This window comes from Urocitellus parryii, chromosome 4, assembly GCF_045843805.1.
Source record: "Urocitellus parryii isolate mUroPar1 chromosome 4, mUroPar1.hap1, whole genome shotgun sequence".
Classification (NCBI taxonomy): Eukaryota; Metazoa; Chordata; class Mammalia; order Rodentia; family Sciuridae; genus Urocitellus; species Urocitellus parryii.
This window is the reverse complement of record NC_135534.1, coordinates 127,788,559-127,812,172: the sequence shown is the minus strand read 5'-3', so window position 1 is coordinate 127,812,172 and position 23,614 is coordinate 127,788,559. Positions and strand designations below refer to the sequence as shown.

Sequence of the window (23,614 nt, the reverse complement as noted above, 5' to 3'; positions counted from 1 at the left end):
TGGTTTTGGACTGAGGCCAGGCCTTCATCTGGTCTTTCAAAACCTGGAAGGAAACATTCAGAGGAACATCAATCAAGAGTAAAAATCAGCTTTGAGGTTGGAGAGCTGAAGTTGTAGGAAACCAGGAAAGCAAAGCTGAAACTTCCTCTTGAAAAAAAAAATAGTAATAATCATGACAGTGACTCTATAAAACAATTTGAAGTGTGTAAGGAGTTTTTACACACATTGTTTGACTTCAACTGGTTCTCTTCTACCTAGCTTATTATCCTAACTGCCTGGAAAGTCCCTGCAGAGCCCAAGAGCTTTACATAGTTACTTATTTGGGCTGCATCCTCTTCACCTCCCTCATACCCAGGGATTTCCCTGCTGTGCTGAAGCAGCTTGGAACCCAGTGGAAATTACCTGAAAGGGAACAGCTATGCTCAAGAAAGAGCTATCTCAGTGGGCTTTATCACTGGAGAGCTTCCAGACATCTAGGGGTCTTATACATGCTTCGTGGGGCCTTGTCTTGTAAGAGGCATGGACCTGCTGCCCGCTGCTGTCTTGGAGCAAGTCAGGAATGGGAATTCATGCAGAATTAAGACCCCCCTCTTCCTGAATCCTCATCCAGCCCATGTGTTGGCTCTCCTGTGGGATTTTGGGTTCTTTTTTTTTTTTTTTTTTTTTTCTCATCCAGCCCATGTGTCGGCTCTCCTGTGGGATTTTGGGTTCTTTTTTTTTTTTTTCTGTCTGTCTCAGCTTCAGAAAGGCTCTGTTTTCTCTCATTATTTTCCCACTTCACCGTGGCTCAGAACCATAGTGCATTTGTCAAATGCGTGGTGTGCCTTCACTCCCTCAGCTTTCCTGTTGGATGATTGGATACTAGGCAGTGATCTCTCCACTTGGGGAGAAGAAAGAAAGTGAGAAAGAAAGAAAACAGCTCAGAGCTCTGGACCCTGGGTTTGGGCTATTTTTCTTGAAGACAAACTGCTGTCTCTTATCTGATTTGAACTTCCACATTCTCAGAATGAGAGAGGAATCTTTACACAAAAATCCAAGGGTTAGTTTTCAGGTGTTTGAGAGGAAGCCTTGGTCCCTAGTGTTTTACGTTTGGGGCGGGAAGGGTAGTTTTTTTGACTAAGGACAGCGACTGTCTCTGGTTTACACTTCTCTTTCGAAGTTTATTTTTTGTTTTGTTGTGGTTTTCAGATTTCTCATGGTTTGGAATTGGGAAAGTAAAATCAAGACAAGGTGTTGGTAAGTAGTCACTCCTTCTTTGGATAAGTAATGAGTTTATGTTGTTTAATTCAGATGAAACTTCTTGGATCTTGTTTATATTCATTGGCCATCCACACATTTGCTGTGTTCCTGGTTTCTGATTTCTTGAAGAAGGAGGTCCTGCAGTTTTCCAGAAAAGGCATTAGTTTTGCTAATTGAGTAAATGGTTTGCATTTTTGTAGTTGACTTTTGTTCTTTGTCCTGTGGGGATATGTCAACTGCTATCCCAGTTCTAAGTTGCGATGCATTTTTCAGAAGGGCAGCAACATAAAACACAACTGCATTGTGGCTCACAGTGCGTAATTAGCTGACTAGTCAAGCCAGGACAAGTTTGGTTCTTCATTTTTTTCCATCGGCCAAGATGTAAGAGAGTTCTGAATTGGTAAATCAGCTCTTCGTTTATGACCATTTCTCTTTCAAAACAGATTTTCTTGTCCAGACACTGCGATTTGTGCTTGATTGCATTCTAGTCCTAGTATTCAGACTGTGTGCTGACAATGGAAAAGCAGGGTTTGTAGCTTACAGAGTGAATACAGATGATGATTTCAATCATTAGGATTGAAATCAGGTGTAATCTCCTGGGACTTCCAAATTTCTCAGTCTTTTCTATGGGTACAGAGACAACCAAGGAAAATTGCATAGAAGGCATGAAAAGATTGACTGTTTTATATCATTCATGTGAGTTTCCAAGATCTGACCATCACAGACAGATTCTATTGGTTGGCATTTCTTCTGGTAGCAAGGTTGGCTATAGTAGAATTGCAGGGTTGGGGAAGTGTATGGGTATCAGGGAGCCACCGAATTCTGGCCATCTGTCTTATAGTTGTTTATCCCATGCATATAAAGGAGTCCGTTTTCTGACCGTGGGCTCTTAAACAGTCTCTAACAATGTCTACCCAGTGATCCACAAATTGCAAGTAGGCTGAGCCCAAGCTGAGGCAGAAGGGGCCTGGAGGGGGAAAGTCATCCTGACCCTTAGTAGCCCCATACGTTCTAAGGGAAAAGCTCTTAACAATCAAACAGAAAGTAAAGATGTGACAGTGTTGGAACATCAAGCTCAATCAGCTCAGGACTTCTAGGCAGCTCTCCTGGGGCAAAATCCAGACATAGCCAATCACAGTGACTTTTCTAAGACATATTTTTTCTTTTTTTTTTATTTCTTACATACATGACTATAGTGGAGTGCATTACAATCATAATTATCCATTCACAGCACAATTTTTCTTAACTCTGTATATAAAGTATGTTCATGCCAAATTATGCCATTATACATGAGCTCTCATTATTTTTGCATTACAATTCTTAATACACCTTTATACCACAATTTATCATATATCATATCAGTTGACACCAAATTCACATCTTCATACATGTATTTTGTATAATGATGAGGGTCTCCTTTCACCATCCATGCTATTCCCCTTCTCCCTCCCTTTCCCTCCCACCCCTATTCCCTATCTGGAGGTAATCTTCCTCCCACACTCTCCCTCCCTACCCCATTTTGAGTCACCCCCCCCCTTAGACATTCGGCATTTGTGGGTTTTTTTTTTTTGGGGGGTGGCTAACTTCACTTAGCATAATCTGCTCTAATGCCATCCATTTCCCTGCAAATGCCATGATCTTATTCTTTTTTAGTGCCGAGTAATATTCCATTGTGTATATATGCCACATTTTTTTTTATCCATTCATCCATTGAAGGGCATCTAGGTTGGCTCCACAGTTTAGCTATTGTGAATTGTGCTGCTATAAACATTGATGTGGCTGTGTCCCTGTAGAATGCTGTTTTTAGGTCCTATAATTTTTTAAGATTCCCCATTTTAGGATTTTGTGTCACATGTGTGTTGTGTGCTGTGTGTGAGAAGTACTCCTAGGAAAGTGTTGTACAATAATGTCTTCCTTTTACTAAAGGAAGTAAATTTTTACTAAATAGCACATCACTGAAACCACTTAAATATTTTTCAAACCAGTTTACATTGCAGAAGGGTGTTTGTCCTCAGAAAGCTTTAAAAATATGGTTTCACCCATTTTAAGTTACAGCTGAGAGCATTCTTCAGACTGCTGCAGCTACAGACCATCAGAAGTTTCATTATTATTCAGGCATCATGAGGCCAACTGATTAGGAGACAATTGCAATTGAAAAGACAGTTTGATGCTCCCAGTTCCCAAGAGAGGACACACCACGCCACAGATGGCTACACAGGGAAGCTCTGGGGTCAATCAGAGGCAGAGGGAGTGAGGGAGAAACATGGCCAAAAGCCCTTATTGTGGTTTCCATGGGAAGAGACAGGTGAGTAGATTTATGATTGGCTAGTTTGAGTACAAATTTCAGTGGTTTCTGAGTCATAGGGACTGTTGAGTTTTCTGATACCTACCTTGTCCTGGTGTCATAGGGACAGGTAGTCAGTGGCCTGGAGTGTAAGAGCCAGATAAGGAAGGTGGCTGGGGGTATAGACTCTGCATTGGCTGATTTGTATATGAAAGGTGCACTTACAGGCAAGATAGTTACTATCTCTAGCAACAGGCTAACCTGGGGCGGGGGGGAGGCAGACCCTCCAATGTAAACAGGGCCCGAAACATCAGAGCATCAGAATCTGGAAAATAAAAAGGAATTGTTAATACAACTACTCAAGAGTGACAGTCCCTCCCCTCAGCTAGAAGCCGTCCTTGATATTGAGAGAAGGAAACTCTTTGCCTCATTGACCTTCCTCCAATTGTTTTTCTTTTTTTTAATTAAATTATTTGTTTATTCTAATTTGTTATACATGATGGCAGAATGCAATTCATTTCATATTACACATAGAGCACAATTTTTCAAGTCACTGGTTGTACACAAAGTATTTTCACACCGTTTGTGTCTTCATACATGTACTTAGGGTACTGATGTCTAACTTATTCCACTGTTTTTCCTACTCCCATGCCCCCTCCCTTCTTCTTCCTCCCCCTTGTCCTATCTAAAGTTCCTCCATTCCTCCCATGATCTCCACCCATAGCCATTAAGAGTTGGTATCCTCATATCAAAGAAAACATTCAGTCTTTGTTTTTTGGGGGGATTGGTTTACTTCATTTATTATTATATTCTCCAACTCCATCCATTTACCTGCAAATGCCATGATTTTATTCTCTTTTAATGTGAGTAATATTCCATTGTGTATATATACCAAAGTTTCCCTATCCATTCATCTACTGAAGGGCACCTGTATTGATTCCACAGTTTAGCTATTGTGAATCATGCTGCTATAAACATTGATGTGCCTACGTCACTGTAGTGTGCTATTTTTAAGTCCTTTGGCTATAAACAGAGGAGTAGGATAGCTGGGTCAAATGGTGGTTCCATTCCAAGTTTTCCAAGGAATCTCCATGTTTTCCACATTGGTTGCACTAATTTGCAGTCCCACCAGCAATGTATGAGTGCCTTTTCCCCCAACATCCTCACCAACACTTATTGTTGTTTGTATTCTTAATAGCTGCCATTCTGACTGGAGTCAGGTGAATCTTAGAGTAGATTTGATTTGCATTTCTCTAATTGCTAAAGATCTTGAACATTTTTTCATATATTTGTTGATTGATTGTATATGCTCTTCTGAGAAGTAGTTATTCAATACCTTGGCCCATTTATTGATTGGGTTATTTGGTAGTTTTTTTTTTTTTGATAAGGTTTTGAGTGCTTTACCTATCCTAGAGATTAGTGCTGTATCTGATGTACTTGTGTTAAAGATTTAATCCCATTCTGTAGGCTCTCTATTCACCTCACTGATTGTTTCTTTTGCTGAGAAGAAGCTTTTTTAGTTTGAATCCATCCCATTTATTTATTCTTGGTTTCAATTCCTGTGCTATAGGAGTCTTATTAAGGAAGGTGAGGCCTAATCCCACATGATGGAAATTTGGATATACTTTTTCTTCCATTAGGCGTAAGGTCTCTGGTTTAATTCCTAGGTCCTTAATCCACTTTGAGTTGACTTTTGTGGATGGTTAGAGATAGAGATTTTATCTTGTTACATGTGAATTTCCAGTTTTCCCAGCACCATATGTTGAAGAGGCTATCTTTTTCCCAATATATGTTTTTGGTGCCTTTGTCTAATATGAGGTAACTGTAATTATAGGGGTTTGTCTCTGTGTCTTCTATTCTGTACCATTGGTCTACAGGTCTATTTTGGTGCCAAAACCATGATGTTTTTGTTACTAATGCTCTGTAGTATAGTTTAAGGTCTGGAATAATAATGCCACCAGCTTCACTCTTCTTGGTAAGGATTGCTTTGGCTATTCTGGGTCTCTTATTTTTCCTGATAAATTTCATGATTGTTTTTTTTTTCTTATTTCTATGAGGAATGCCATTGGGATTTTGATTGGGATTGCATTGAATCTGTATAGAGCTTTAGGTAGTATGGTCATTTTGACAATATTAATTCTGCCTATCCAAGGATAAGGTAGATCTTTCCATCTTCTAAGGTCGTCTCAATTTCTTTCTTTAGTGTTCAGTAGTTTTCATTGTAGAGGTCTTTCACCTCTTTCGTTAAGTTGATTCCCAAGTTGGGTTTTTTTTTTTTTTTTTGAGGCTATTGTAAATGGGGTAGTTTTCCTCGTTTCCATTTCTGAGGATTTGTCACTGATATACAGAAATGCCTCTGATTTATGGGTGTTGTTTTTATGTCCTGCTACTTTGCTGAATTCATTTATTAGTTCTAGAATTTTTCTGATGGAAGTTTTTGGGTCTTTTAGGTATAGAATCACATTGTCAGCAAACAGTGATCATTTGAGTTCTTCTTTTCCTATCCATATCCCTTTAATTTCTTTTGTTTGTTTAATTGTTCTGGCTAGAGTTTCTAGAATTACATTAAATAAGAAGTGGTGAAAGAGGGCATCCCTGTCTTGTTCCACTTTTTGGAGGGAAGCTTTCAATTTTTTCTCCATTTAGAATGATGTTGGCCTGGGGCTTAGCACAGATAGCTTTTACAATGTTGAGATATGTTCCTGATATCCCTAGTTTTTCTAGTGTTTTGAACATGAAGCACTACTATATTTTGTCAGATGCTTTCTCTGCATCTATTGAGATGATTGTATGATTTTTATCTTGGAATCTATTGATGTGATAAGTTACATTTATTGATTTTTGTATGTTGAACCAATCTTGCATCCCTGGGATGAACCCTACTTAATCGTGGTAAAATATCTTTTTGATATGTTTTTGTATTTGATTTGCCAGAATTTTACTGAGAATTTTTTCATCTATATTCACTAGAGATATTGGTCTGAAGTTTTCTTTCTTTGATGTGTCTTTGTCTGACTTTGGAATCAGGGTGATATTGGCTTCATATAATGTGTTTGAAAGTGTTCCTCCTTTTTTATTTCATGAAATAGTTTGAGGGGTGTTGGTGTTAGTTCTTATTTAAAGGTTTTGTAGAACTCAGCTGTGTATCCTTCTGGACCAGGGCTTTTCTTGGTTGGTAGGCTTCTGATGGTGTCCTCTATTTTGTTGCTTGAAATTGATCTGTTTAAATTGTGTATATCATCCTGATTTAGTTTGGGCATATCATATGACTCTAGAAATTTGTTGATGCCTTCAATATTTTCTATTTTTTTGGAGTACAGATTTTCAAAATAATTTCTAATTATGTTCTATATTTTTGTAGTGTCCATGCTGATATTTCCTTTTTCATCACAGATGTTGGTAGTTTCAGTTTTCTCTCTCCTTCTCTTTATTAGCATGGCTAATGGTTTATCAACTTTATTTATTTTTACGAAGAACTAACTTTTTGCTTTGTCATTTTTTCAATTGTTTTTTTTTCAATTTCATTGATTTCAACTCTAATTTTAATTATTTCCTGTCTTCTACTGCTTTGGACATTGATTTGTTCTTCTTTTTCTAGGGCATTGAGATGTAATGTTAGGTCATTTATTTGTTGACTTTCTCTTCTTTGAAGGAATTAACTCCATACAATGAACTTTTCTCTTAGAACTACCTTTAGTAGTGTACCAGAGACTTTGATATGTTGTATCAGTATTTTCTTTTACCTCTAAGAAGTTTTAATCTTCTCCTTGATATCATTTGTAACCCATTGTTCATTCAATAGCATATTATTTAGTCTTCAGGTGTTGGAGTATCTTTTATTTTTTATTTTATTATTGATTTCTAATTTCATTACATTGTGGTCTGATAGAATGCAGGGTAGTATCTCTACTTTTTTGTATTTACTAAGAGTTGCTTTGTGGCATAATAAATGGTCTATTTTAGAGAAGGATCCATGTACTGCTGAGAAGAAAGTGTATTTGCTCATTGATGGATAGTATACTCTCTCTCTCTCTCTCTCTCTCTCTCTCTCTCTCTATATATATATATATATATATATATATATATATATATATATATATATATATATAATATAGTCTAAATTATTGAGTTCTATAGTTTCTTTGTTCAACTTTTGTTTGGAAGATCTATCCAGTGGTGAAAGAGGTGTGTTAAAGTCACCCAGAATTATTGTGTTGTGGTCTGTTTGACACTTGAACTTGAGAAGAGTTTGATTGATGAATGTAGATGCTCCATTGTTTGGGGCATATATATTTATAACTGTTATGTCTTGTTGATGTTTGTTTCCCTTAAGCAGTATGAAATGAACATCTTTATCCCTTTTGATTAACTTTGGCTTGAAATTTATTTGATATGAGTATGGAAACCCCTGCTTGTTTACACAGACCATGTGAAAGGTATATTTTATCCAAACCTTTCACCTTCAGTCGTGAATGTCTTTTCCTATGAGATGAGTCTCTTAAAGCAGCATATTGTTGGGTCTTTTTTAATCCAATGTACCAGCCTATGTCTTTTGATTGGTGAGTTCAGGCCATTAACATTCAGGATTACTACTGAGACATGATTTGTTATTTCTGGTCATTTTTGTTTATTTTTGATATTTAACTTGACTTGGTTTCTCCTTTGGTTGGCTTTTCCTTTATTGTAGTTCTTTCCTTTGCAGATTTTCATTGTTGTTTTTCATTTCCTCCTAATGGAATATTTTGCCAAGAATGTTCTGTATTGCAGGCTTTCTTGCTGTAAATTCTTTTAGCTTTTGTTTATTGTGAAAGGTTTTTATTTTTTCATCAAATCTGAAGCTTAATTTTGCTGGATATAAGATTCTTGGTTGGCATCCATCATCTTTTAGAGCTTGGTATATGTTGTTCCAGGATCTCCTGGCTTTAAGGGTCTAAGTTGAAAAATCTACTGAGATCCATATTGGTCTTCCCTTATAAGTAATATCATTTTTCTGTCTTGTGGCCTTTAAAATTCTATCCTTATTCTGTATACTGGGCCATTTTCATTATAATGTCTTGGTGTAGATCTGTTATAATTTTGTACATTTGGTGTCCTATAAGCCTCTTGTATTTGATTTTCCAATTCATTCTTCATGCTTGGGAAATTTTGTGATATTATTTCGTTGAAAAGATTATGCTTTCTTTTGGTTTGAATGTCTGAATCTTTTTCTATCCCAATAAATCTTAAATTTGGTCCATTGATGGTATTTCATAATTTTTGGATGTTCTGTTTATGGTTTCTTTCCATCTTCACTGTGAGGTCAACTTTATTTTCAAGATGTTTATTTTGTCTTCATTTTCTGAGGTCCTGTTTTCCAAGTGAGCTAGTCTGTTGGTGGTGCTTTCTATTGAGCTTTTTTTTATTTGGCTTATTGTTTCTTTCATTTCAAGGATTTCTGTTTGTTTGTTTTTTTTTTCAGAATCTCTATCTCTTTCTTGAAGTAATCTCTTGCAACCTGTATTTGTTCTCTTATTTCTTCTTTGGAGTGATCTATTTTTGCCTGTATCTTCTTACTTAGGTCATCCTTTAATTTCCATATTATTTTAGTTATGTTTATTCTGAACTCCTCTGACATTTCATCTATTGCACTATCTATGGATTCTATTATTGTAGTATCTTGGTTTGTTTGGGGCATATTCCTCCCTTGTTTTTTTTATAATGACTATGTGTCTTCCTCTCTTGCAGTGTAGATCTGAGGTATTAGAACTTCTGCCCTCTTGTCTTATAGTGTATCTATAGGTTACCAATCAATACCTCACCTTTAAAGGGGAGATCAATATGACAGCACTCAATGTACCCAACATGCAGACATATATCAGTTAGCTTCTATTTTTACATTAACAGTTCTGTCACTATAATCAGAAATGATGAGTTTAGTTATCTTCTACCATACAGTCAATAGGTTTGTGTAATTGTTTACAGTTTCTAATGGTAGAAAGAGGGGGTGGGGGTTGGCTGAGATGTTTATGAGGTAGGATGTGAGATTATAGAGGTATTAGATTATATGACTAGTGAAAGGGTTATCATAAAAGTTGGTTGTTAGTAGGAGAAACAAGAGAGAGGCAACCCCATGCAAGACTCCCTGTTACCTCAGCAACAGAGTAACTGTAAGCACCCCTCATAGAGATACCTCTGGTGCAGCCAGGCTCACAGGGACCTTGGTGATGTCTTACCAGGTCCTTATTTTTGTCCCTTTAATAGAAGTGGCGATATCCCAGTTTTGTGGCAGAGGCAGTCTCAAGCCTCTGTGAACCCTGATGTTGGTTGTGGAGCCACACTTTGGTCAGCACGGGTGCCTTTCTCTCTCCACGTGGGCATGGGGGGGGCCTCTCCCCGGGTCACCAGGCTGCGCTGACATTTCTTTAATTTTATCATTGGAAAATAAGTTTATATTAGGATTAGAAATATCTGAAAAGTCACATGTGAAGGATACATTACCAAGCATCTCAGATAAGAGAAAAAAAATGCTTCTTTGCACCTAAGATGTATTTTAAAAAATGGGCTAAAAATGTTTCCAGGTGTAACTCATATTTGTCAGCTCAGTCATTAGAACTAAAACTCCAAACTCAAGTATGCACATACCCAGCAATTTAAAACTTTATATTAATATTATAAGACTTTTTTTCCCAAGTTCTCATATGAATTTTTTGTAACATGCTGTGATGTGCCTCTGACTCTTCTGACTTTTCTTGGTGTCTGCTCAAATACATGCACAGACACACAAAGACACATCCTGTGATATGCACAGACAGGCTGCTGTCAAATTATATAGACATTCATTGTCCCCACGGAGAGCTTTTTCCCCCTCCCAACTTTGCTGTGCTCTGCATTCCATTATTTCAAAATGTTCATAGAAAAATGGGCTTAATTCTTGCAACCTTGCCAGCCAAATCAATCTCCAGGTTTTGGAACATCAATAATGAAGGAAACGGCACTTGAATTAATATGTTACTTGATGAATGGCTGAGGTTTGTGTTGCTCTGATTTGTCAACACTGACTTTCTGCAAAGTGAAAAGGCTTTTGAAAAATTACCTTGATGTTTTATACCACTTCTATGTTTAATTGCTTAATCCCCCACCCCAAACTAGAGGCCATTCCCTTGCAATATATTACATGAGTTGAGTTAGGGGTTTTAATTGGAAAGGTCAGGAGATGTGTCCTTGAATGGAGAAAGTGAAGCAGAGAGCAAGTCCCTTGTTTGGACTCAGGTGAGGGCTTCACTGTGTGTTTGCAGGTAATTCAGAGCCTGAATTCCTGGAGGAATTTCAAAATTGTCTTCTAGGTATTAACCTCTTCAAAAAATGATTGAAAGCTACTATAATGTTCGTATCCTGACCTGGGCCAGAGGAGAATCAGAGAAGAAATCAACTGGGGTCAATATATTTTTAATCACCGTTGGGGCTCCAACAGGAAATATTGCTAGCCTTCTGACAACCTGTGACATTTTTTGAAAATGACCACTCCTGCATTTCTAAGGGTAAAGGTGAAACCAGGAATCTGTTGAGAAATGTGCAGCCTTGACTGCAACTCCTCTGTGGGAGCTCCCTGAGTTGCATGCTTTGGTAACCTTACAGAAGGGAACAGCTACTCTGGGGAGTAAACGAGGGAACGGGTGGCAGGAAGGTTTTATGGACAGCATGCAGAAACATTAGCCGAATGCATCTCCGTTTCCCATTGCCAGCTAGAATCTGGATGATTGAGGCCTGTTAGAAAGCAGACCTTAAAACAGGGATGGTCGGGGAGGTTAGAAACAACTTGTCTTTATAGCTATTCTTGGCAGGATTCTTGCTCTTTGCTGACTTAGGTGAGCAAGGCACAAGATGAGCACAACATGTGAGCTTGCCTTGGCTTTGATTGTTCTGTGCCTTCTAAATTGGCTGGGTGAGGACTTGTTTGCAGAATTAAGCCAGAGTATATCATTAAAGGCAACTTAAATGCACATCCCATTGAGAGAATACTTTAAAAATTACCTATAATAGCAGTTGGCTTCCTCCTGCATACTTTGTTTAAGACCTAACTAGCTGGGGAATGTCCAATTGTTATCACTACAAACTGTGATAATCCCCCTATGAGGAGGAAACACAGATCTTGGAGGTTGCGGGATGGATTATCATTATATTGCATAGGGGATTCAAAACTGTACCAAAGCCCCTGACAAAACAATGTTTGTTTTTAGAACAGCTAAGCTTTTCACTGGAATAATTATGTGTGAAGGAAAAGGTAGAGCATACAGGAAGGTGCATCCTGGGGGGTGGGAGTGGGGGCAGGTTTGGTTGAAACACATTTTCTTGCATAGCAAATAATAATTCAGACTTTCTCTTCCTGAATGTGGCATTTGCCTTGGCTGGGTATTTGATTTTGCTTCTCTTTGCTCTCCTCCTTTCTTGGGGCTTATGTCAGTAGATGTGGCCAGTGCTCTGCTTCCACAGGACATTAGACTCATTTTGTACACTTCGGACTGTGTGCAATTTATGTTTAAGAGGCTTTGTCTCCTTCCTACCTATGGAGTACCTATCATGAATGATTGTAACTGTTTTGAAGACTTCACATTGACCTTTATCTCTGAGAATCTATTTTTGGTTGCAACCAGTTTGAGTTTACTGTTCAATGGATAAATTGTTTAGACAAGATATAGTAGAATACATATACATCCTGAGGTTTTAGACTAAAAGTTTAAGTCTTCTATGAAAAATCCTATGATTATCTCTTTAAAACAATGGGCATCCAAGTAATTATGAATAATCTTAAAACTAAAGGCAAAGTAGATAATTTCACCATGGGATTGATCCATTATTATTATCGACGTATTTTGTACAGTAAAATGGTGCAGGCACTCACAGAATATAAAGGCAAAAGGAACTTAATGCAATTCTAGTCTTCCAGTTAAAGTTTACTTACGAATACCAAATATTAATTCATACTAATGGAGCATGTTCAAATTTATAATGCATTTCCATGTCATTAGTCTCAGTCCAGTATCATAAAATAACAAGCAGATATTATTTTGCAGACTCCACAAGTGTAAACAGATGCACAAAGAAGGTAGGTGACTAGTTCAAGGAGTAGAGATGGGAAACTCAGATATTCAAACTCCCAGCACAACTTTCAGTGCCATGTGTAGTGAATTGTGGCTTCTCACTGGGAGTTTCAGTAATAGAGTATTCTGAAGATACTCACAGAACAGAGAAAAGCTGCATACTGAATTACAGGAAAAGGAAGTGAAGAAATTGAAACCCTCATACACTGATAGTGGGAACACAAAATGGCACAGCCACTTTGAAAAACATTTTGGTAGTTCTTCCAAATGTTAAACATAGAGCTGTCATATGACCAACCAGTTCTACTCAAGAGAAATAAAAACATGTGTCCAACACAAATCATCACATGATGTTCATAGCAGCACTATTCCTGATAGCTAAATAATCCAAATAGCTCAAATGTCCTTTTATGGATGGATGGATAAAAAACCTTTTTTTTATAAAATGGAATATTACTCAGCAATAAAAAGGAAGGAAGTACTGATACACACTATACTGTGGATGAATCTTAAAAAATGTTATACTAGGGCTGGAATATAGCTCAGTGTCAGAGCACTTTCCTAGCATGCTCAAGACTCTGGGTTCCAGGGACTGGGGATATGGCTCAGTAGTAGAGCACTTGCCTACCATGCTCAATGATGCTCTGGGTTTCATCCCCAGCACCACAGAAAACAAAAAGCCAGAAAAACAAAATAAGGAAAGAAATGACATAAAGACTTCAGATATCCCCATTCTCTTATTTTAAAAAGTGGTACACTACATAAGAGAAGTCAGATACAAAAGATCTCATTTACATGAAATGTCAAAGTATGTAAATCCAGAGATGGAAAGTAAATTTGTACATGCCTAGGACTGGGAATGGGAGAATAGGGGGAAAGGGCTAATTAGGGTGATGAAAATGTCCCCCAATTAGATTATAGTAATGATTGTACAACTCTGTGAACTTGAAATGGATATTGAATGTTCATGAATTATTGCTCCATTGAAGTCATGGAATTACAGGACAATATGTCTATCTTTCCAACTCCAGGCCCAGCTTCAGTTATCAGCAATGATGATGACTCCGCCAGCCCCCTCCATCACATCTCCAATGGGAGTAACACTCCATCCTCCTCAGAAGGTGGCCCTGATGCCGTCATTATTGGAATGACCAAAATCCCTGTCATTGAAAATCCCCAGTACTTTGGCATCACCAACAGTCAGCTCAAGCCAGACACATGTAAGTACAGCTGTTTGTACTTATTGGCCTATTTGCAAGAAGTGTGTTTATCAGAGTTCCCGATAACGCAGATGGAGGGGCGGGGCCAGTGAAATGTCAGGATTCTTACAGACTTTGGCCTGTGGACTAGATCCTTTAGTTTGTTGGCTACAGAATTCCTAAGGTGTGTCTCCTGCTGGAACAGTGGGCAGATAACAACTTCTCTTGGGATCCATTTTCCAAAACCATTTGTCAATATGAAGTTGGAATCGAGGCATGCTTATCTTGAAAGGGATAGAGACAGAAACCAGAAGTATCACGAGAATGCACATATTTCAGTTATAGATGACAGGTAATTGATGTAATTTAAATCTGGCTTATTGAAAGTAATTAAAACGTGCACACGAGGTAGTTGGGGCAGTACTGTGCTGCATACAGGTGGTATCAATTTGGGTCATTGTGTATTCTTTGTTCAGTACTAGTTTCCAGCATGAGGCCTTTTGTGATGCCATGAAAGGAAAGAGACATGGCAGCAGATGATATGCATGTGAAGTAGGCTGACTTTTATTTTTCAGAGCTAGATTAACCCATTACCCTCCATTGGCAAACTTGGGATTTTTTCAGAGCCCCTTATCCTATCTTCTGAGCCACTGGCCAAATATAAAGTAAAATAAGGCAGGAACAGAGCTTTAAGGACAACAACAACAAAAAATAAATAACACCACAGTGGAAAAACGGGCTTTTTGCCATTATAACTGCAGGCCTTCTTCATACACTATCAAGGGTCCACAAGGAACCACAAGGGATTGGATGGCCCAGATCCCAGAGATTCAATGACCCTGAATGGGTATCTTCTATTTGAATGTCCTTATTCTGTCTTAAATGCCACTTTTCTGCCCTGCCTCCAAGGTAAAGTGGGAGCATTGTAAAGTAGGCTTTGGGACTGACTTTGTGCTGAAAACCCTCGTGGGATGAAGACGTTTGGCAACAAATCCTAAATATGTGTGTAGATATGGATGCACGTGTTGTTTCTTCCTATTCATTCACATTTATCCCACGGTACATTTAAAATTGGATTCCGGGTTAGAAAGAATAGCATTAAATGCTTGTAATGTGTGATACTAGGTCCTACCATAGTTTTTAGCTAAATTTCTAATTACAAGACAAATATAAAACTGTGTCAAGAATATTGAGCTCCTTGAACTTGAAGGTATTATTTGAAATCAAGTTGTTATTGATCCTAATATTGTCATTATGGTGTGATCAAGGTGAGTGGAAGCGTTGCTTAAAGTAAGCATTCTTTGATGATGTAAGCATCCTCCAAATGTCCTTGAAATGCCCTGCATACTTAATAGCAAATATGGAAGAAAACAAAGCAGAATGCTTTGATGGGAGAATCTCTTATGATTTTGATTGTTCTCCCTAGGACTAGAGTATTATGATGCCCCTGTCACAGCCAGGAACAGACTATGTGATGTCCTTCAATTAGCCGGAAGCTGTATTACAATTGAAGTTAACTAAAATTAACATGTCCTCACAAAGTGTGCTCTCATTTTCATCGGAGGAAAGATAATGCTAAATAATCAAGTAGATACCCTCATTCCAACACGTTCAATAAGAGAAAATTAATGTATTAGCAAGAAAGTAAGAAAGCAAATAAAGTAGCAGGCGAGATTCCCAGGAGGGAAGGGGGCGAGATGGCTGCTGAGTCTGTGGTCCCACCAGAGGTGCTTTCTTCCTTTAGAAATCCTAAAAGGAAGTTTCTTCTTTACAATGTCTTCTTGGGTCCCTGACCCAACCAACCCTTCCTGGCTTAGTATTCTCATTACTTCTTATCTGATACCAGAAAAAATTTATATATATATATATCTCATGAATTCTTTTCAAAGAGGTAGGAATGAAGAAGAAATTTACCTTTCTCCTTTTCCTTTTACCCTTCCGTAAATGTCATTCTTTACTCTTTCCTTTTTTTTTTTTCATTTATCTTCAATGTACTTGTTGCCTATTGTTCTGAGGAGGACCACCTTGTGCACGTGTTTTTGTAGTCTTGCATGGGTTAGTCTGTAAGCTTATGGAAAGCAGCTACTTTATCTGTGGAAGCATTCTTTCATAGCATGTAACATTCTGTGCCTTTGATTGTGGCCAGATGTTGACCAGAGGTGGCAATCCAGTACTCAAATACTAATTACTAGCCAACTTGTAACAAGTAAACATGACTCATAGCCCTTTCCATTGGCTTTATTCCTAACAAACATCCCCACACAGTAGTTTTTTTATTAGATATGCTTTTAACAATGCATCACCCGATTTAAACTGATTTAGAGAACTTTTTTTTAGCAGAAATCAACTTTTAACAAAAAGAATTCTTTCTGTACATATGCTCATAGTCATCCAGAAATTAAAACATTGTAAAATGCATAGACTGGTAATGCAGAGGGATCTGTTGCTATTGGTCCATGAAATTTTGAGAGTTTAGCTTTCAATTAGGTGATTCTTATTGAATATGTTAAATTGGTTAACTTCTAAATAACTCTCAAGAGAGACTCTTCCAAGAAGTTGCATAGATGATATCTGAAAAAAAGATATCAAGAGACAGTTTAGAACCTTTTTCATGTCATGTGGATAGTATATCACCTTCATCCTTCTTGATCTATCAGAGGTTTGGGCCACAAACCAGCAATTTACATCTCTTTCCCAAAGCTATAAGTAATTCAAATATATTGACTTTAGAATATCCAGCATATGCTTTATGATCTCTGGCTCGTTTCACTGAATTATAAGAATCTAATATAGATGCTGAGTTTCCATTGGATAAATAGCTATTGATTACCTATAATACTTTCATACTATTAGGAACTAGAGATTCAGTCATTAATGATGGCTTATTCTCTGTCCTCAGGGAATGTCACTGTAGAGGTCCAGTAGTTATATCATGGTATAATCACAATATATCATGTGGCAGGCACTAAGACAGGCCAGGTTTGAGAAACTCAATTACTTATAGGGACCTAGCAGGTTAATGTGAGAATGAGGCTAGATTAGAAATAGTGGAATAGTGGAGGCTGTGTGGAGCCCAGGCCTAAGAGTATCAAATACTCCATTTTCCCCATAGAGAGCAGGTGTTTATTGTTTTATTTAAATGGTTGAAGGTTTAAAACCGCAGGTGGGATAATATGAATACATCAGTGTGAGTCAGGTTTGGTCAATTTTTCACTACCTTTTGTGATTCTTAAAGATCAGTAATATAAACATCATTTAGAGATGGTGTTCAGAAGTGGCTTGTTCAAAGTAATACAGCCTCAATACTTGCATAGCTTTGCATTACAAACAAAATAATAAGCAAGCAAAAGACATGATCAAACCGGACTTCTTTAAATGATGCATAAGATTAATGAAAGATGATGATAAATTATATCCCCGAAGTACTTTTACAACAACTATCTGGAGTTATGTGACAGTTTTCATTTACCAAGTCCAGAGATGATTTGCAGGATTTTAGAGCAATCTGAACAGGGATGAATTGCTCCCGAGCACTTTCCAATAGCAAGTCTGTCTACTTTATTGCAGGGCCCAGAGGTTCCCCCAAGACCGCCTGATAATAATTTGGTATTTGGAGGCTCCTGTGTCACTGCAGGAACTAAAGGAGGCTAAATCCATGCCTGATGGAGGAGAAGAGTTCTATGGTTATCTGCAAATTCTGGCCAGACAACATCTTGACGTCACTCCTTAGCTTCCATAATCTAGCCAAGCAAGAAGTTATCTTCCCAAGACAAAGCAATGGGCTCTAATGACTAACCCCTCAAAGTGCTATGCCACTTTAACTATAGACCCATCTCCTCGATCAATCAGGATGGCAAGATGGAGCTGATGAGCTCAGCAACATCAAGTCTGCAATTGGTCTTTAATTCACCTAGTCTGTTTAGACATGTCTGAAAACCTCATCGTCTTACAGAATGGGGTGGTTTCCCAGTAGGATACACAAAGTTGGCTAAAAGGCAGCTGTGTGGCTATCCTCTCCTTGACTGCTGAGAAAGTTTTTGACAGGGTGCCATGGAAACATACCTTCCGAGCGGGGAAAACAAACAAACAAACAAACAAATGAATAACCAGCAAACCCCCCCAAATTGTCAATCTTGGGTTGACTCTTGTAGGGTGGGAATGCATTATATGCATAGATTTACTGTCATTCCTAAAAATGTGTCTTTCCTAGAGCAGCCTTGTAAATTAGTTAGGGTCCTAGGCCTTGGGCCTCAATTCAATTAGAGTTGTGTCTAACTGTGTATGTGTATGTGTTTGTCCTTGCAGAGCATGCCCTCTATGCATACCTAGGGCGAGTAACTCCCTGTGGCAGATGCATATGAAGACATTTGACATTTTCCCACTTTGATTATATTTCCGATGAAATAGATAAAATTTATTGATTTCCTCCAGAGAGTGCCATGCTTCTCCAGGCATTGTGTGTGTGTGTGTGTGTGTTCCCACTGGTTATCTGCTTATTAGGCAGTCATGTAGATAAGCACAGATTCACAGACCAGCTAGGACTAAGGAAATAAGATGTTATAAAGAGAGGGAGTGTTTGAATAGTAGTTGAAAATATCACACAGAGTTCCCATCCTGCTCCTCTTAACTGCCACGTCCACTTGGTCATTGTGTTACCAACAAAGGGAGGGAACGAAGGTGATATTTTTCAGAGAGCTGCAGAGGTTTTGAACATATTTGCAACATCACTTTGAGTACACATGAGCAAAAATTCTGAATTATATCCAGGACCCCAGGAGATCATTTGATCAAAGAATGAGGGCCCTGAGAGTTACCCAGGGTTATCTTCAAACTTCAGTGTAATCGTATGACTGTGGTGCATTTTGGTGGCCAGGGATAGGATTCAAAAACAGGTAGAAACAATTGCTTTAGCACTTTCTCCTGTCCCTTGCCTCTTAATTTTGTCTTTCAAAAATATATTTTCTTCTAAGCATTTAATTGGCCAAATAATAGCTGCTTTGGGAACTGTTTGTATGCCTTTGAAGGCCATGGCCTGCACTTTAAAAATAAGCTAAGCCTATTCTGCCCAGCATGAGCATTGGGGCAGAGAGAATGCAGTTATTTTAGGATCCTTAGAAACTGCTTCATTTATGGCACACTGGGTTGACAACTTGTCCCGTGGGGGCTGTCATGGCACATTGCTGGCATTCTGCAGGTCCCAGTACAATTCTTTCTCCCTCTCGGTGCCATAGTCCCCCATCGCTAGCTACAGCAATTTGATATCATATTCCCTTTCAACTCCAAAGGAGATGGTAAGAGGCTATCAAATAATGCTTAAAAAAGCAACTTGCATTCCCTGGAAGAAAGGAAATGAATACATGCTGCATAATTACATTTAAAATGTAAGCTATGTTATAAACTCCACTGAGATGAAGATTGCTAGCAAACCAGTTTCAAGCACATTCACAACTAAGTAAAATCATGTTATTAGCATTTGACCACCAGATGATATTATTTGTTATCAAAAAAAAAGAAATAGCACCCAATTGTGGATACATAGATCTCCTGGAGAAAACACTTCAATCCTAAACTTGATGGTTGAGAAAGAAAATATTACTATGGATCTAGATTGGGGAGACACCCATAGTGTTATTCTGGAATACCATTGCTCAACCAAGATGGAATTGTGTATCCTGCACACATCAGCCATTTCAGTTCAATTTTACCAAATCATCAGTGATGTTTTGGAAGTATCCCAGCAGATGAAATATCTGAATACATTTGTTTTGGGTGTTTCCCAAAGCCCAGCCCAACTGGAGTGTGTGTACCAGCAGGATGAATCTAATCAAGCTGCACCCCATTTTGGTTTCAGGTTGGTCACTCTTGCATGTGCCAGCAGATTGTGAACCAGGACCAGCTCAGCAAATACAAATGTAGAGAAACTGCTTGTGTTGCTAAGAAGCTCCTGTTATCCAAATGTTTTGAACAATTGAGCACTCCCTATTGTTAAATAGAGAGGGCATGATTGAAGATTTTTTGGATGTGATGCTCAACCCTTCATGGCAGCTATTAGGTGGGGTTCTTCCCTGTAAAGTGCAGATTTCCTGTGTTTACTGATTCTGCCACCCCAAGAGGATAACCCACCATAGTTGAGCTTCTGCATTCTGCCGACTCTCTTTCCTAAAATGCAGTAATGCTACCCAATAGTGGTTTCTTATTTATTTGTTTTGGTTCTCTTTTCTTTGATCATTGTTCCTACTCTGGAAAGGCAGGTAAGATGAATTTGCAATGTGCCATAGGCAGAAAAGAATTGAGGAGATAACTACTTCATTGTGCAACCTGGTTAGCATGTATACAAAGATGGTTTTGCCCCTTTGGCTCTCTCAGTGGGAGTGAGAGCTGCATTCTAAGACAGTGACTCAAGGGGGAGTTGAATCAGTTTTGACTTCTGTTGGGGGCTGCTTCCTATCACTGAAGGAATACTGTGTGTTTCAGCTGGAGGTGAATACTTGGCTTTTCCATGCAGAGAGAAATTATGAGACTTGTGGCCAAGAAGAAAAAGGGAGTAAAAATATAAGAGTGACTGCACATCCTGGTTTTCCCAGGACCGAGGCAATTCCTCCAGTGTGAAAATTCAATTTTAAAACCAGTCAAACTACAATGCGTTGATTACCCTTGTTTGTGCAGGCCTGAAGATTTTTACTAATAAGATAGAATTAAGTCTTGATCATCCAGAACACTTTCAGGTGCCCTAAAATTAGATACTTAAAAATAAGAATAAATATTATGAGTTAGAGTAGAAAACTTGGATGATGTAAAAAACAAAATGATATAAAATCACCTGTAATCCCAATAATTAGAGATAATTGCAGATGTCATTTGGATATAAAGCTCTCTAGTTTTATGAATGTTCTATTATTATCTTCTAATAGGAAGTGGAACTGTATGTGTCCTTACCATTATTTATGCTGGGCTTTGTTCATATTTTTGCCTTTGATGGATTGTACTAGAAACTCCATAGGAAGCATGCTGGATATGTTACATTCAGTTCACATGTCGTATTTGCTTTGTGTTGTGAGCTGGGAAGTCTCAGGAAATGTGAGGTCCTCCTTGTTCTGATGAGGCAGGCTAACAGCTCTTATTTAGGGTCAACATCGTAGATGACTCCAAATGCAGACTGTGGCTCTACTGCAGCCATTGATCACTTTTGTTTCCCAGTTCGTCATTCTGGCTATCTAGTTCCTTTCAGGGGACTCAGCCTGTTGGAGCTTAAAGGGCCAGGTTGGTTACATCTGATGTTTCCCAATATAAGAGATACATTTTCTTCCACTGGGGATCCCCAGACTGGGAAAAGACCTCTGATAACCTAGGGTTCACCTTTGGTCCTTCAGCCTTGCATAAACTTGATGAAGTTAGCTGCTCAGAGGTCCCCAGATTTTTCATCATAAAAGACTTCCTCTTTTGCAGTTTCAGGCATCTGATCCTAGTGTAGGGTTCTGGCAAGGGGACCTCTATTAATAACATGGCATTCAACAGTATGTCCATGTTGGTATTTTGCAGAGTAATATTAGGTTTGACAGATTACAAAAATGAGTTCAGAACAAATAGATTCCTTTGATTTGTAAGAGATTAAATTTGTATGATTCTGAACCAAAGGTAGGGAAGAATTCTATAAAGAAATCAATGATCTAAGCCTAGTTTCTGTGTTATTCTTATTGGTTACTATATGTGGTCAATGATTCTTCTCAGTTACTGTTTGTGGGTAGATGTCAACATTCTTGTTATCCTGTTGCTTTTATTTAGCACATTTATTTAACCATGCCATTGACCTTTGGGTGCATTAAAGTGGAGCCCAAGCTCATTATTAGATAATGATGGCATTTAGACTGAGTGCCATATTCCTAATGTTCCAATAAAGTGGTTGATACAGAGAGGACAGGATAAAGCCTTACACTATGTAATTATATCAAAATAGCTAGTCTCCACTTCAGGGAATGTCTTTATTAGAGGAGATTACATACTATGTCGGCTTGTAAAATAAGCAGAGATGGCATCACTGAGCAGCCAGTTTAATTGCTTTTCTACAGGAATGATGGATTTTCAGATCCTTTTATAATTTCATGCCCAACACTTACCTCCGCCCAACCCATCAGTCCAAAAGAATTTACTTCTGCAAGTAACTTGGCCTTCAGTCAATTGCCAAGGAATAGAGGGACTCTCATTGCCTCTATGCCCAGGAGCAGAACTCATTCTTACCTTCTATCGGTAGAGTATCCTGGTCAGCTGATCTAATGGGTCTCATGTTTTCTCTATCCTGGGTTTACTTCCGTGAATATAAATTTCTTTGCCCATCTTGTTCTCCTATCCTCCCTACTTTTCCCTGTGGCTTAGGATTCAGGAACTATGATGTTAATGATCACATTTCTTCCTAGTTCCTAATTCCATTAATGCTATTTCCTGATAGCCACAGGAAAAAAAAAAACCATGAATACATATAGCTGAGCCTTAGTTATAGAGGGCTGTTTCTTTGTTTCCCTAGGTCTGTTAGAGGATATACTTTTAGGGTGTTTCTATTTCTTTAAAGAGTCTTTGAGTGGATGATAAAATTCCTCTTTTTATGTGTAAGGTTTTTGGTTCCTTGGAGTCTTATGTTGACCTTCATCAAGAGATACTTGTTTTGAAAGAGGAAATGCTCGTATTATTAGTAAGATATTGGTTATGATTAGCTGAGCCTTGGATTTCTGAACTCCTGAACTTTGAGGAGGAAGACAATGGACACACAGCAAAGGGAATAAGATCATCACTCATTTCCTGAATCATGCTTCTCTTGAATCATGCATATTGTCCTATTTCTTATATATCATACACCAAGTTTTTAATTAAAGTGGTTATTAGCTAGATTCGTGTCTAATAGTTGATACATTGGGATTGTCCTTGGTGTTATCATCCCAGGGTGTGCTTTTTTGTTCTCTTTGGGAAGATCTATGTCATTGAGAACCTCTGTGCCTCCTTGGGCCCCAACGTGAGGAAGAACACAGGTGTGTGAGGTGGAGGCTGCTTTATTGAGGGATTAATTCAGATGGTCCCCTTGGTTTCTGTCCACTTAGAGAGAAAGGATTGTGGGTGGTTGGGCATGCATTTATGTTCTTCAAGGAGACCTTTCTACTAATGGGCTCCAGATCTGGGTGTTACTGTGATCCTCTCTGAGACCCTGCTGCCTCCCCCCTGCTACCTGGGCTGCCCTTGCTGCCATCTGGGCTGGAATCAGCCCTCTGGGACTGTACCAACTTCTGCCGGGAGGGATAGGGAAGGGGGCACTGTTGATACTGAATGCTTTTTTTACCTTTATGTCCCTTTCTCATATTTGATACAAGAGAGTGAAGCCCAACGTTGTATTCTCCCATTATGTTCAGAAACTCCAGAGCTGGTCCACATGTGTGTAAGAGTGATCAATGGAACTATGAACTCACTGTCTTATAGATATGTTGTTGCAATTGAGATTTGTTGTTTTGGAATTTGTACTGTAGTTGATCATTCAGCGCCAAACACATATACCAATAAAGACAAGAGTGTCAGATCCATTTGTGGTCTCTGTCGCCTGGTTTTGTCATTTTCTAATTACTCTTGCCTAGACCTAAGAACATAATTCAAATGGAGATTCCTGAAAGCACCCAAAGCATCCCCAAGAAGTTACTTCCATTGGTTGCTGAGTTGCTCCTGCACAGTCACTCTAGGTTTCTCACAGCCCACCCCCGCTTCCTGTAGGTAGGACCACAGGATAAAGTCACTCGGAGCACAGAATTTAAAGGGGGTACCAAACAATTTCAACGTCAAGA

At 38.5% G+C, this 23,614-nt stretch overlaps 1 protein-coding gene across 4 annotated transcripts in view; it reads left to right on the top strand.

Moving 5' to 3' along the window:
* The window catches only part of Ntrk2 (neurotrophic receptor tyrosine kinase 2), a 352,936-nt gene that overhangs the window by 183,521 nt on the left and 145,801 nt on the right, over positions 1 to 23,614 (top strand). For 2 of the 4 annotated variants that reach the window (XM_077797810.1, XM_026410618.2), the window contains one exon: positions 13,632 to 13,820. In XM_077797810.1, the coding sequence (XP_077653936.1) occupies positions 13,632 to 13,820 (189 nt within the window). Of the gene's footprint in view, positions 1 to 1,188; positions 1,237 to 13,631; positions 13,821 to 17,366; positions 17,396 to 23,614 lie in introns of those variants that run through there. The other 2 variants (XM_026410619.2, XM_026410617.2) reach the window with 2 other exon arrangements.